Raw genomic sequence first — 14,728 nt, 5'->3', positions numbered from 1 at the left:
CTGTAAAATTTGTATTTTGTTTTTTATTATTTGATTTTTCACTTTGTTTTACCTATTAAGTCTATGTACTTATACATAACTCTGTTATGCTTTGCACATCTTGTTTATGTACACCCCTAGCATTGTTCTGTACGTCGTTAACAGTGTTGGGGGTAACGCATTACAAGTACGTAAGTAACGTAATAATATTACATTTCTTAGTAACAAGTAAAGTAACTTTTAAAGTAAAATTTTTAAAGCATTGCTTAGCATTGCATTGCTTTTAAAAATTAAGTAATAATATCTGAGTTGCTATTAAAATAATGTAATGTGAGTCACTTTTAGCTTAGTTAATTGGCTTTTAAAAAATAAATTGCTGAATTAAAATGATTGTAGTCGCGTGAAGTCTCACACGCAATGAGAGAATGCAGAAACAGCCGAAAGGGAAGATGGCAGAGCCGTACATTTCTGCAATAGAAATATTCTCATTCTTTTAAAACACATGGAAGAAAAAGAAAAGAGGATTATCTGAATGGACAGTGATTTTATGTTTTAATAAGACGAAAAGTGCAAAAGTAACAACTTTCATTAATCTGTATATGCGGCATGTATAGCTCTGAGGTCAGGAAGTTCTCCAAAGATAACATTATCATTAATTTTAATGTGTTTTTTAAAGGTTTATGAAGGTTATACAGTAAGCTGTTAATTGCTCTGTTTTTTTTTTATGAAAAAAGAACCGGAAGAAAAAGTTCTGAAAGAGATCAAGCCCCAGCCAAGTCATAAAAAGTAACACAAAGGTAACTCAAAAGTAACGTAATGCATTACTTACCATAAAAAGTAACTAAGTAACGCAACTTGAGTAACTCAATATTACAATGCATTACTTTCTAAAGTAACTTTCGCCAACACTGGTCGTTAATAAATAAATTAATAAAAGTAAATAAATGAAAAACGGAGTATCCTCCTTTTACACCTCCACAACAGCAGACGGCGAAGTTTTTGACCAGCATTTGAATGTGACGCAGTGTCGCATTGAGTGTTCAGTTCTGCGCATGCTCACAGCCGCTCACTCACTTCTCACTCACAGGCAGCATCATGGCGGACGTACTAGATCTTCATGAAGCGGGAGGCGAAGACTTTCCTATGGACGAGGATGGCGATGGTACAATGTTTATATACACTTACTTGTTGCACAGATGTTTATTTATGTGATTATATTTGATATCAGAAGAATGCTAGTGGTGAATGTGTGCAATACTCTTGTTTTCTTCTGGCGGGCCTAGTCCTCTTAGCGCGCATGCTAACAGTTAGCTGATTCAAACCAGTCGCGCGTTGTAGTGATTCAGCTTTGTTTTTGTTTTCTGGCTACAGTATAGTGTAATTGACAGCCAATGATCGTTTTAAGACCACAAACAATAGAGATTTAGATACAAAACTTTGGGGGAAATTAATACTATGTTGGAGTCGTGTTTAAAGAATGTTCTCTTAGTTTCTAATCAATAATTTATCATGTCTGTAAAATGTACCATCACTGTGTTTGGTAACAGGTTAGCATGAACTTTAACAATGTTTGTTTTTCTTTTTCTTTCAGAGAGCATTCACAAGTTAAAAGAGAAAGCCAAGAAGAGGAAAGGTCGTGGTTTTGGGTCTGGTAAGTTGCGTGTGTGTGTGTGTGTGTGTGTGTGTGTGTGTGTGTGTGTGTGTGTGTTTGTAAATTATCATCTTCGTGCATCATGTGCTTATAATGTTTGCTGCTTTATTTCACAGAGGAAGGAGCCAGATCTAGAGTCCGAGAGGATTATGACACAGTAGAACAGGATGGAGATGAGCCTGGACCACAGAGATGTAAGATTTATAATGTACTTTGTTATTAGACTTGGAAAAACCTATGAGATATTTTTAAACTAGGACTGGGCGATTTAGGCCTAAAATCAAAATCTCGGTTAATTGAACATTTTTAACTCGATTATGATTAATGAATGGTTATTTTGTGTATGTTTTTGCCCTCATAGTTCACCCACAAGTTTTGTACAGTAAATATTCTCACATACTTCAAGCGAGAGATCTTTCAATGAAGGCTGCATTACTTGATTAGAAAATAAAAGTAAACACACACTATACTATTATTTACTAAACACCAAAGCTGAACAACTGAAATTAAAACACACATTGTCTAAAACGCTGCTCTCCGCTATGTGTCATTGTAAAGTGTAATGAAATTTTTTTTGAGAGGTGTGCAGGTATGTGAAGGCTGCGCCAGACCATAAGCGTATGCTTGGCAGAATTATAATATAAGAATAATATAGTACGTATAAAGCATAATATAATAAGTATAAATTAGCCATGACAAAGCGGGGTCACTTGACTCGTCAAATGGTTGGGAAAATAATTGAAAAATTGACCTGGAAAAATTTGACCGATTATAAGTTCTGAATGTCGATATTCGATTAATCAATCAGCCCTCTTAAAAACACTAGCTTGTCTTGTATCGTGTTTCACATTCAGAGTACTCGCGCTTCTTGAAAGTACTTCAATTTCAGACATATGAATTTCAGGACAGGGGTCTTTGAAGGTGTTTGAATTAAATTTTTAAATAAAACTAGTTCACGGTGGTATTCAACAACTAAAAAAAACAAACAATGAAAAAACAATGAGAAATTCTTCTTTTAAAATCTTCAATTTAAATCTTGTACAAGAACTGACAAATGATGCAAATTTTATAAATATTTCAGAAACTGCATTTGAATATCACCGGCAATATTGAATTCAACCTATTATAATAAAGTATTAGAATTTTTATTTTTTTTTAAATGATACATTCAAAACATTGTCATCACTCTCAACATTTTAATGTAAATATTAAGTGCAAGGACTTTTATGGTGCTACATATGCTGGCGGTGTGAATTTCAAAGGTGCTTGATTTGATAATAATGGTGCTTTAAAAAGTCCTTGAATCTACTGTTTATGAAAGAATGGAATCCCGGTGCGTTACTTTAAATATATTTGGGGTTTACAAATAATCCTGGGTTCTCATATGCCCTGCTTTACATTTTCACGCTGTAGTTTTCTAAACCCTGTGTTGGCATTTTTATTTGGTATGATTGCCATTGATTAGAAATGTCATGACATGACTCAAACAAGAAGGATCTAGTGTAGCACATGCTCATATATGAGCATACATGCAACATGTCATTAGTTGGCCATGTTGAAGAGCAGAATGTAAACAATGTCACAGAACCAGATGACACCTGCATATTTTGCGTACTGTAATTAGTTGTGCATGGGGAAAAAATAACATTAATTAGTAGTTTACTATAGACTGCCAAAACATTAGTAATGTTTCCATCCATGCACATTTTAAGATAAGGTTTTAATAACTTTTAGTTGATGTTCTGTTAGAGAGACCCACTGTGGATTTGATCTGCAGTGTTGCGCTTGCGTACCAAAACAAGTTAAAATTTTATGTTTTCTGCTCTTGGCTTTAAAAGAAATTGTCAGATTCTGGCCTTAGTGATGGGGATAAATGGATAGTTTTCTGGAAGATAGATATTGTTGCATTTGAACAATTTTAACTTGTTTTGATGTGATTTCAGCTGTTGAAGGATGGATTCTGTTTGTGACCGGTGTTCACGAGGAGGCAACAGAAGAGGATGTCCATGACAAGTTTGCTGAGTTTGGAGAAATCAAGAACTTGCATTTAAATTTGGACAGAAGAACCGGTTACCTTAAGGTTAGATTCCTTTTTACTTTTTTAGTGCAGTAGAATATACACTCATTAGCCACTTTACTAGTACCGGGTTGGACCTCTTTTTGCCTTCAGAACTGCCTTAATCCTTCGTGGTATAGATTCAACAAGGTACTTGAAATATTCCTCAGAGATTTTGGTCCATATTGACATGACAGCATCACACAGTTGCTGCAGATTTGTTGGCTGCACATCCATGATGTTAATCTCCTGTTCCACCACATCCCAAAGGTGCTCTATTGAAATAAGATCTGGTGACTGTTGTGCGTGAATCCCGGTAGATCAGCAGTTTCTGAAATACTCAGACCAGCCCATCTGACACCACCAATCATGCCACGTTCAAAGTCACTTAAATCACCTTTCTTCCCCACTTAAATCACCTTTCTTCCCCACCTTTCTTCCCCCTCTGTTTGAACTGCAGCAGATCGTCTTGACCAGGGGTGGGCAAACTCAGTCCTGGAGGGCCGGTGTCCTGCACAGTTTAGCTCCAACACTAATCAAACACACCTGAACAAGCTAATCAGTGTCTTTAAGATCACTAGAAATCCATAAGCAGGTGTGTTTGATTAGAGTTGGAGCTAAACTGTGCAGGACACCGGCCCTCCAGGACCGAGTTTGCCCACCCCTGGTCTTGACCATTGCTGCGTCCAAATCCGCATGCCATCTGTCCTAAATAATATTTGAAAATAGAATTAGTATGTCCCAAACCATAGTATGTTGAAAAGAGTATGCCAGAAGTTTACGAATGGTTTGCTGTTTCCGGTAAAAAATTTAAGTGTAGAAGCGTCCATACTCTAACTGCTGATATTGTCCACAATACATTGTGCATTGGACACAAACTACAAACGTCTGTGAAAAATGTAAAACTACAAACATGACTGAAGCGCGAGACCAAACGTCAAGTAGAGAGGCTTCGGTAAAGATGTTTGAATGACTGTTAGTCAATATTGAGCCAACTGGAAAATATTTAAATCGCATTATCTGTGTAATATTTCATCTGCAACAACAATACTGACCTTATATAAAGACTTCGTTTGGACTTCTGAACGTCTGAATGCAGAATTATCCAAAGCATGAAAGACTCATGAATGGCAGATTAACTTGCTGCTGCTTCTCCAATAAGGTAGGAAATTAAATACGGCAGAAATGTGGATGATTGACAGGGCTCATAACTAAGCAACACGACAATCTGTTAAAGAGGAAGTAGTATGTCCCAAAACGTGCATACTCTTCTGTTGCATGCTCAAAAGTATACACTTTTCCTTCACAAAAAAGTACATACTTTTAGGGCCTAGTATAAGTATGCGAATTAGGAGCCAGCACATGTCTAAATGCATTAAGTTGCTGTGATTGGCTGATTAAAATATGCGTTAATGAGCAGTTGGACGGGTGTACCTAATAAAGTCAGTGAATGTACGGATAGTTTGAGTAAAAAAAGACTTGTGTACTATGTGTGTTTGTGGATATAAAAATATATATTTTGCTTTAGGAGGGGACAAAAGTTCTTACATATGACAAGTGGAAACTTTTGCAGTAACTCTCTTTTGAGTGGTTGTAGATTTTCCCTTGCTGGAAAATCTTTTTTTTCTTATGTAGAGGAATTGATGAGACAGATAATTGTGCATGTTCTCAATTTTGTCCAGCAGATGGTGGTGTTATACGGAACAGAGTTTGACTTGACTGTGTTTTGATGTTGTTTCAAATGATTATCTTGCTGTTTCTTATACTGAAGCCTACTGATATTTCTCATTAGAACATTAGTTCAGCTTTGTTTGTCCAGAGATGTCCATCTTAGGTTTTTGCTTTAAAATCTTCATATAAACTAGAGAAAGCTAATTCTGTCTGCATTGCTTACATGTCAGATTAGGTATTGATTATTCAAAACTTGTATCAAAGAAATCTAATCATGTTGCATTAAAAATAGATATACTCTTGAATAGGCATGGGCCTGTAGACATCACGGTGCCGGCTCATTGTGATTCTCCGCCCTGCCCTGTCACAGCAGCAACCCACTCACGAAAAATACACACTTAGGCCCTGTTTACACTAATACATCTTAGTTTGTGAAAACGCACATCATGTGACCAAACACACACAGTCATGCTGCAGCATTTGCGCACATCTGAGCTCCGCAGTCAGCTGGTGCTTTGAGCACAAAACTCCAGAGGGCAGAGCACGTCGGGCAGGTTATCAAGGATGTACTGCTGCATCGCGTCTCACTGTAGTTGTTAAATGTGATATTTAATTAATCTTGTCTCTATTTAACGACTCTTCGGTCTTTTAAATCTATCAGATAACGTGTCACAGTGGGACAGTACACAATCTTTCACTTTCACGCGTGTACTTAGTAATTTTAGTGAAAACCTCAGAGACTGTTGGTTGGTTCCTGTTGGTTGTGCACCTTTTTAACAACCAAGTTTGTCGATGCCATTATAACAACACAGATCACTCTGCCTATTCATGAGTCCTGCGGAAAAAGTGATTGACTGGTGGTAATTTGTGTGCCACTTTATTTATGATTTGGTTATGGGTAAAACAAGGACCATGCGGGTCAGGTAGTTAAAACGGTGGGCTACAAATAATTAATTCATTATGAATTATTTATAAATTATTAATTCACCGCTGTCTACTACGACGATGCCATCGTCCATCGCGACGTTTTACTTTAGACATCATACAATGCCAAATTGGCTGACATCGCCCAACCCTAGTTTGATTGTACATTAGAAGTATGTTTTGTTTATAATATCTTTTTGTTTTAATAATGTACAAGCTAATATTGTAGAGTAGGTCACTGCAAAAGAACTACTTTTAATTTTTTCCTAATGATTTTCTCATGTGCTGTCACTCATATCTGTTGATGTTGTTTTGCTATAATTTTAGCAAGCATAAAATGTTTAGTTTGGCTGTTTTAAGACATGAGACCATTCTAAAACCAGTTACCCCATTTCTTGCGTTGTTTAAAACATTCACTTTATTTCCAGGTTCTTTGTATTATCTATCTATCTATCTATCTATCTATCTATCTATCTATCTATCTATCTATCTATCTATCTAGGTTGTGGTATTTTATTTGAAGCTGTGAATGTATATTGTGAATAAATTTAACTTAATAAAACTTTATTTTTTTCCCCAACAGGGCTATGCACTGGTGGAGTACGAGACCTACAAAGAAGCCCAGGCTGCAATGGAGGGTCTGAATGGCCAAGAACTTATGGGACAACCAATCAGTGTTGACTGGTGCTTTGTAAGGGGACCCCCGAAGAGCAAGAGGAGGTGAGTCCGTTTCTTATCTTGTTAAACTGGATTTATATACTCAGGCCTTTTCACTCGCAAACTTCATTTGTACTGGAGATTTGTCTTCTATTGGATTTGGTAATGATACAGGCCGTAATACAACATGACTGATGGACTGCTGTGTTTTTCTCTAGGGGTGGAAGGAGGCGCAGCAGGAGTCCTGACAGACGGCGACGCTGATTTTACCCCTGTTTGCCTCCAGTGTCTGTTTCCCAGCCACTGTGGGATGATTTTTCAACACAGTTTGGAGTCAGATTGAAGTGTGTGTATCTCTTTAAATGGTTTTAGTGGTGTTTTTCCTTGTAATTGTTAGTTATTCAGCAGCTGTCTGGCGTCATTTTGTTAAAAAAGCAGAGATGATGCTGAAACATGTTGAACCTGTTGGTATTTTCAACACCATTTTATTTACTTTTTTTTGTACAAAGTGGAAGTTCACGTTAAAATGTGTGTGGATTGACATTTTATTCACTCATTGAAACTCATTGTTGTGAGTAGTGATCTGTATATTTCCAATAAATTAATTTGGGTTAATATGTTGGTGTCTTGCTTTTTCATTTAAGCACTTTTTTTCTCAATAGGTTTTACTTATAATTTACTTAAATATATGCAGTGATAAAGTATATGAATGTATAGCTCGTATTTTCAAACTGCGTGAAATGATGTTTCTTCTGAGGTGTTTTCAACTTTGGTGCAAATTTTAGCAGTAGATGTAAATATTTTTGTCTAATTTAAGTTCAAAATGTTGTCTATCACCAAATATGCTCTTTGCTTTTTCTGAACAAATATTAAATGATCTTCTAATTGAAAAAAATACGAATTAATTGATTAGGATTTTGGTTAAAAATATAAGGTATTATTATCAGTAGCTGATAATGTTCATTACATAAAATTTGGTGTATTGATTAAAAAGTGATTAAATGAGTTATTGATAGAGCTTTTATTCATGAATAATGCCATATCTCTGTTAAATGTTTTTAGACCGCTTGATTTGCACAGAAATGCTTGCTTATCTCATAGCAAAAATAACCTATGAGATCATGCTGGGGGAGCATGTGGAATTAACCAGACAAGATGCTGATGACGTTTTTTCAGTATCAGCAAATTACATCGTGACTAAGCCGGTCCTCTTAAATAAAATTGGTGCTTATTGCTTTGTCACTGTCACTCAGGTCCGTATTTCTTTCATAGGCTCTTCTAACCGATGCCCAACCAGTACAATGTGGCTAACCAACCAGCGTGGAATGCTGAGATCCCACTCTCTCCTCACATTTGCCATTTACAGCCCAAAGGCGGAGCTAATAAGGAAACTCCTACTGTCATTGGCTCACGTCTATGTCTGTCGAACTCAACTCGCTCGATGATTGGCTGACACGGCTGGTTGAGTTTCCTTAGATGGGCGGATTTGTATCGCCTTGACGTTGTTGTTGTGGGAGTAAGAATGTACTTAGTCGTCAAGTCTTTAAAAGACTAAAAGCAAGACGTTTCTTTGATATTTACATAACACAACAATAGCACACAACCCCAGAGGAAGTATTTTCTGCGAACGAAAAGCCAAGAGTGGGAGGAAATGAGAGAGAAATTCAGCGAGGCCGCTCGAGGTAAGCGCGCAACTGCATTAGCTTTAGCTCCGCGAGCCTGAAAACCCCTCACGAGCGTTTTGTAACGGAACCGGGTCGATTTTCCCCAGCCGCTGAGTGTCTGTGATGAAAACAAAGTGTCTGTTATTTCATCTACATCAAGAGTTTTGTTCGAGTTTATACGTTTTGTGTTGAAAAACTGTGTGAAAGTAGAGCGTTAATAAAGGAAAGTTGGCCGTTAGGTCATGTTTTAGGCTGGACACTCCGAGGGGACCACGGCTGACGTTTCTTTAACTGATGAAACTAGATAAACTAGCAGTCTACAAGCCATAAAAGTTTATTACAAGTCTCCTCAATCGCTCTAAATTGTGCACGAGAACAGTTGGTCATCAGTAATTGAGCTAACGCAACATTTGTACCTCAGCAACTTTGGGAGACACTCGCACTGTCCGCTAGCCGAGCTGCTAACTAACTGGTCAAGCAATGACAGTTCTCGAGAAGGACTAAGTGTGCAGTCTTAAATGGTGAGAGAATAAGAACTTAAATGCGTTTAAATGGCTATCAACTGCTAGCATGTCACTTCTTTCATGCCTGTGACCCTTCATGCCTAACTGGTATTTCGTTGTCATGCCTGTGTGTTATGTATTGTATGTGCGGACCAGTGCATCATATTTAATTAGCATCTGTTTTATAGGTTGTAACCTAATATTGAATACAGTGTGTGCAAGAGATTGAGGTAAAGTTGGTTTTATATTCGCTCATTAGTTCATTTATTGTCTGGATTGTTTACAACGCTAATTTGAATATTCGGGCAGAATTAGCATGCAAGTATGACCTCAAATCAATATGATCACTGTCTAATTTGATAGTCATTGGCTGCTAATATGATTTCAGTATGTAGAATTTGCGAAGAATACTTCTCTGAAATGATATTATTAAGGAGAATGTCTGAATATCCTAATATAAATCTAACTTTACCTCTATGTGTAAGTGTGTTATTTATCTGTCTGTTATTGTTGAGCTAAATATCATACACTTCCAAAATATATTACAAATATATTTATTCAGAAGAAGAATCTATCTCTCTCTACTGTAATTAGATTTTTTGTGCAGTTTTAGCTAGATGAATGAATGTATATTGTGTCGAAGGTGTACATACACAGTAATATTTACTAATTAACATATCTGCTTTATGATATTACTATTATTTGAAGATATAGACAATTTTGAGCGATGTAAACAATAACAATTGTCCTAACATATTTCCTGTATTACAGTTGTAACTTCCAAAGCTTCCAAAAATCCCAAAATGTCCACATATATATAAATAATGTTATGGTAGCTCTTTTAATATTAAAATAAGATTAAATTACCTCTTGTTATAGTTACGAAATACTTTGACAACAAGGAGGAAATGTTCATGGGCCAGTGACATCACCACAGTGAAATGATCTATGTTAGTGTATTAAGATAGATTATTTGTAGACATAAATATAAAGGAACAGCGCTGTTAAGAAATTTGCATCATAAGCCTGCAACTTTAGTTTTAATTGACATGAAGTGGTTGTGTTTTGACATCACATGTCGTGCAGTTGACTGATAAAATATTCAAATAAGCAGGCCTTTCTTTGTTAGAGCGTTTAAACCAACAGTTGATAAACCACAGGACCTGGACATCAAATGAGAGTACAGAAAAAACACTTTTATAGTCACAATTATATAACATTGATGGGGTCAGTTTAGGGATGTAATACATTGTAAGACAAATGCTGGGTTCCACACAAGTCTTTCATGTCGTCCAACAGAAATTGATTAACTTGATGTTTTTTGTTTTTTTACTAATTTAAGTTGATCAAACATAAATTCAGTTGTCCCCCCAAAAAAATTGACAATTGTGGAACAAGTAGTTTGACCAAGCAGTAAAATTGATTTGTTTTGAGTGTAGTTCATAAAAATGCATCTTAGTGCGTGTTTTGAAGTAACGTTTGGAACAGATATAGCGATTACGTGAGGTGTGGGATGTTTGTTTATTTAGTGGTATTATTCACCAAATAAAGCGTTCACTCAATCTCCACTGTTTTATGAAATAAGAAATATATAGCAGTCTCTCATCCTATAGCATGAAAATATCAGTATTTATTGCTTAAATTATGAACCTATCTTTTATTTAAAGCACAGAATGTGACGGATGAGACTTTTGTTTATTATCCAAAAGTAACAAAACACATTTTCTTGAAGTTATTGGATAGGAGGGGCACAGTACTATGCTTAGTAGTCACACATCAACTCATAAATCAGACAAAAAGATTGGCCATGTGATTTAAGAATTATTAGGGGTGAAGAGCTGAAGATTGTTAAGATAAATTTTTTGTTATTATTCTGCCATAGTTTGTGTTGGTCAGACCAAATCGTGAGGCTTAGAGAGCTGAAACTTGGTCAGATGGTAGTACTCTGGTACACTACATCCTCGACCACAAATCAGCCAAATCTGCCTATAGGTGGTGCATCAAGCACATGCGTATGGCCGCAGGCTTCACGTGGTTGCATAGCCCTCACCGTGGCTGTCGCCGACGCTAATGAGCACCTCTCAAAAAATGTAAGTGCATGTCGCACCGACGCATAGCGCAAGCTTTGTGATTGGTAGCTGTGATGACTGTGGGCAGTGCTGAAAGCCGCGAACCCGTTAGAGCAATTGTTTACAAGTGTCGAGTCCAATGAAGGAGCTCCAGATGGAAACTTTTGTTTTGTGTTTAGCTTATGATTAAAGTTGTTGCACGTCCGCTGGTTCCCACCTCTGAATAAGCAAGTTTTAGCTACTTGGACATTAAGGTAGCATTCAGAAAAAACAAAAAACTCACAAAGAAACTCAGAAGCGTTTCGGAAGTTTTATCGCAGAGCAACACAAACAGCACACAGAAGTATAGTTGCACGACTACACGCAAGGCAGGCACCATGGGTAGGGTTGGGTACAGAAACCCAGTGCCATTGTGGCACCGGTACCTTTGGAACCGGTATGCACCGGACCAAATCAGCATATGAATTTCGGTGCCTGATTCCGGTGCCACTGGTGCTGCGACAAGAACGTAAAGCAGGTCGCGCTAAGCATTTTAGAATTCACAAGTTGGCAGCTGTCTGTGGGGCCCAGCCATGACTCAGGAGTCAGGACACTGTTCATATTTCTGCCACGCCACAGAGCGCCATCTGAATAGTTTCATTTTCAATAACATGCAAATGTGTGCATATGGTGTGTTATACTATCAACTGTCTAGTGTGCATCATGCCGCGGCTCTAAGCGGCGCATCCGGTGTGTGACGCCTTTAAGAAGCATCAAGGGGTGCATCAAAGGGGAAGCACACAAGTACGCGTTGTGTCACACCATCTCTAAATATTTATTTCTAAACAGCTTTGAGGGATATGGATGTCAGGCGTTTGTTTTTGTTGCTTATAAAAGGCAAAGTGCGTAGTACGGCGCATGCGGTGAGAGACTCCATCAACAGGCATGATCACATTCATCTAATTTGCTTAAACTACGCATTCTAAAGTATGGCTATATTTTACAAGCACGGATTCTAACACCAACATGCAGCAGATGCTTTAAAAAAGTTGCGTGTAGGGGGGAAACATGTCAAAATTATGAACTGTGAGGGGTCATGCAATCAACTTAAAGGTGAGGAATGGACTGTCTACAGCTTGTGACATCATCTGGCACTTTCAGTGAGTGTTTACATGGACACCAATACTCTTTTAATATTATTAAGACAATACTCTGATCAAGAGTTGACCACGTAAACAGTGATTTTTGATTATTTTAAAGGACCACAGACACAAACTGAGGAGGAAACGTTTATAGACTGGTGACGCAATGACATTGTTGGATCTACGTGCTATAACATGTAACTTGGAATCATGAATGTAACATTCAAAAAGCAACTCATGTAAACACCTGAATCATAATATTGTCTTATTCAGATTAAGGTAAATCATTAGATCATTGATGTCCATGTAAAAGTAGTCACAAGCCCCAAACCCAGAAAAAGGTGTTCCCTGATTTTGGTGACAGCTTTTCCACAGGTTAGTAGTAAGCTAATGTAATGGTAATAGCATAATGCAAATCTTAAATTCATGCTAACAAACAAATGATCAAAAGGAATGTATTAAAGCTTTTCAAAAATATAAAATATGAATTGATGTTTACTTTAAACTTATTTTAAATATACATTTAAATTGTTCAATTATAATGATTTTATATATATATATATTTTGTCAGATAATTTTGTAGCTAAAAAGTATCGGTTCAGGCACCGCTTTGGTACCGTTTTAAAAGTATCGATTTTGCACCGATATCGAAATAACCCCAAATGATACCCAACCCTAACTAGGTGACGGCGATCTCTCGATGCAGAAGTATAAACCAGCCTTAAAGCGCTAGCCATAGACTCAAACAAATTACATATTTGGAATCCTTGGCTCAAAGTAAGTTAACCCAAAAAATAAAAGAATTACGCACCGTTTTTGCACTACATCGAGTTTTATTCGAAACCTGCTTTTGCAAACTAGTTGTAGGTTTTTCGTCCGATAGGATGCAAACTAGTTAAGCAAGATTCTGTGGACAATAAATATTATTATTGATTTGAATTTTTTTTTGATATATACAAAACTTGACGTTTCTAAATAAGGTGTACACATTCAGAGTTTAAAACAGAACTGTATATGTTTTAGATTAGTACTAAATAATTTTGTTGTTCCATTACACCCCTTGTGTCAATGTAAAGTATAAAACTACTACTCTGGGAACATACAGGCCAGTACATACTAAGAAAAGTATACCGTGTTTATATTGTATAGTGTATATTGCTGCAACCACTCAGTGACAGCTGAAATGTTCTGCAGCGGGACTGCACCCGCCCCAGCTCAACTGCAGAGTTTTTCTAACATGAACATGAAATTGTAAGGAATTTAACTGTCCTACTTTTTTCTTCTTCTTCACTTTTTCTGTTGGAATTTGACAGATATCAGAGTGTGGGGTGCTCATTACCAAACCCCGCTTAAAATGAAAGCTGTGGGCACTTGCTGCCATGGTTTGAATCCTTACAATGTGTGGGTACGGTTACACTCAGCCCTGAATTATTCAGCTCTGTATTTACAAGCTCTTTTGTCAGCTTGTTGTTTAGTGAAGGCAGCCACCCCTAAACATGAAAGTAGGACATGCAAACAAAGTCTTGGGGATTTAGGCTTGTTTTTTTTCTCCTGTGTGGACCTTGAGAATAATAGGAGCAATAAGTCATCATAGTTTAAACACAGACCCACACATCAGCATCATGTTTGATAATTGCATTTGTCTAGATTCACGTTCCTTTTCTCTTTAGCGTTAATTAAGCATTTGTCGAGGTGTAATATGTTGTACTTTTCTACTTGACTTTCTTTTCACATCTTGGAAGTTCAAAAAAAGATATACCATGCACTTTCTAGATTAGTATAAAGTCTTAAAAGCGGCATGAACAATTATCATACGATTAGAAAAATGCAGTGTAGTTGGAGTTAAACCTGTCACACCCCATAACAGTTTAAACTGCATTTCTATAGCTGCTTTTCATTGTCCCGAACTTCTTGGTTTATGTTTAAAGCAAGATCTTCTAATGCTTTAATTGTCACATAGTCCTGCTAACCTTGAAATCGTTTGTTAGTCATTGTGAAGTAATCCATTTAATAGGCTTTTATTTTAATTCATAGTGATTCTTAGACTAATTATTGCATGTTTGTGGATGTGGCGGGGGGTTGGTCACGTATGCGAACAACTATGCGTGAATATGTACTAAATGTACTAAACAGACTCGCACCAGGGCTGCACGATATTGGAAAAAAAAGTGACATTGCATTATTTGTTTTTTCTGCAATACGAGCATAACTTCACAAGATGACTATTATTTCATGATTTAACATTGATTCGATCATTTTGTAGGTGCATAAAATATACAAAACCACAAAAATAGACGAAACAATCTGAATTAAAGCACAGAGGAAATCAGTAGAATAAATATAATAATGAAATAAATGGTTTTCGCTGGAGGCTAGCAGTATTGAGATACAGAAATTCAATAATCAAATGCAAAACAGCACTGGAAAGTCTTC

At 36.8% G+C, this 14,728-nt stretch overlaps 2 protein-coding genes across 5 annotated transcripts in view; both read left to right on the top strand.

The window, feature by feature from the left end:
* Positions 1 to 1,039: 1,039 nt before the first annotated feature.
* rbm8a (RNA binding motif protein 8A) lies at positions 1,040 to 7,553 on the top strand. The gene is made up of 6 exons (XM_056476256.1): positions 1,040 to 1,141; positions 1,571 to 1,630; positions 1,747 to 1,824; positions 3,574 to 3,710; positions 6,865 to 7,001; positions 7,157 to 7,553. The coding sequence occupies exons 1-6, from the start codon at positions 1,075 to 1,077 to the stop codon at positions 7,200 to 7,202; spliced, it is 525 nt and encodes a 174-aa protein (XP_056332231.1). The 5' UTR covers positions 1,040 to 1,074; the 3' UTR covers positions 7,203 to 7,553.
* Positions 7,554 to 8,402: 849 nt separating this feature from the next.
* Positions 8,403 to 14,728, top strand: part of otud7b (OTU deubiquitinase 7B) — a 60,200-nt gene continuing 53,874 nt past the window's right edge. For 2 of the 4 annotated variants that reach the window (XM_056474948.1, XM_056474947.1), the window contains exon 1: positions 8,403 to 8,620. The gene's annotated coding sequence lies outside the window, so the exon portion shown is untranslated. The remainder of the gene's footprint in view (positions 8,621 to 14,728) is intronic. The other 2 variants (XM_056474946.1, XM_056474945.1) reach the window with 1 other exon arrangement.

This window comes from Danio aesculapii, chromosome 16 (assembly GCF_903798145.1).
Source record: "Danio aesculapii chromosome 16, fDanAes4.1, whole genome shotgun sequence".
In the NCBI taxonomy this organism is placed as follows: Eukaryota; Metazoa; Chordata; class Actinopteri; order Cypriniformes; family Danionidae; genus Danio; species Danio aesculapii.
The sequence above is the reverse complement of the archived record's forward strand: the minus strand, read 5'-3'. Positions and strand labels throughout refer to the sequence as shown.

Bases quoted from the DNA above. Each gene is read 5' to 3' on its own strand.
- rbm8a (XM_056476256.1), top strand. From the start codon at position 1,075: ATGGCGGACGTACTAGATCTTCATGAAGCGGGAGGCGAAGACTTTCCT. The intron at 1,142-1,570 runs GTACAATGTTTA...TTTTTCTTTCAG, and splicing joins TATGGACGAGGATGGCGATG to AGAGCATTCACAAGTTAAAA. The intron at 1,631-1,746 runs GTAAGTTGCGTG...TTTATTTCACAG, and splicing joins AGGTCGTGGTTTTGGGTCTG to AGGAAGGAGCCAGATCTAGA.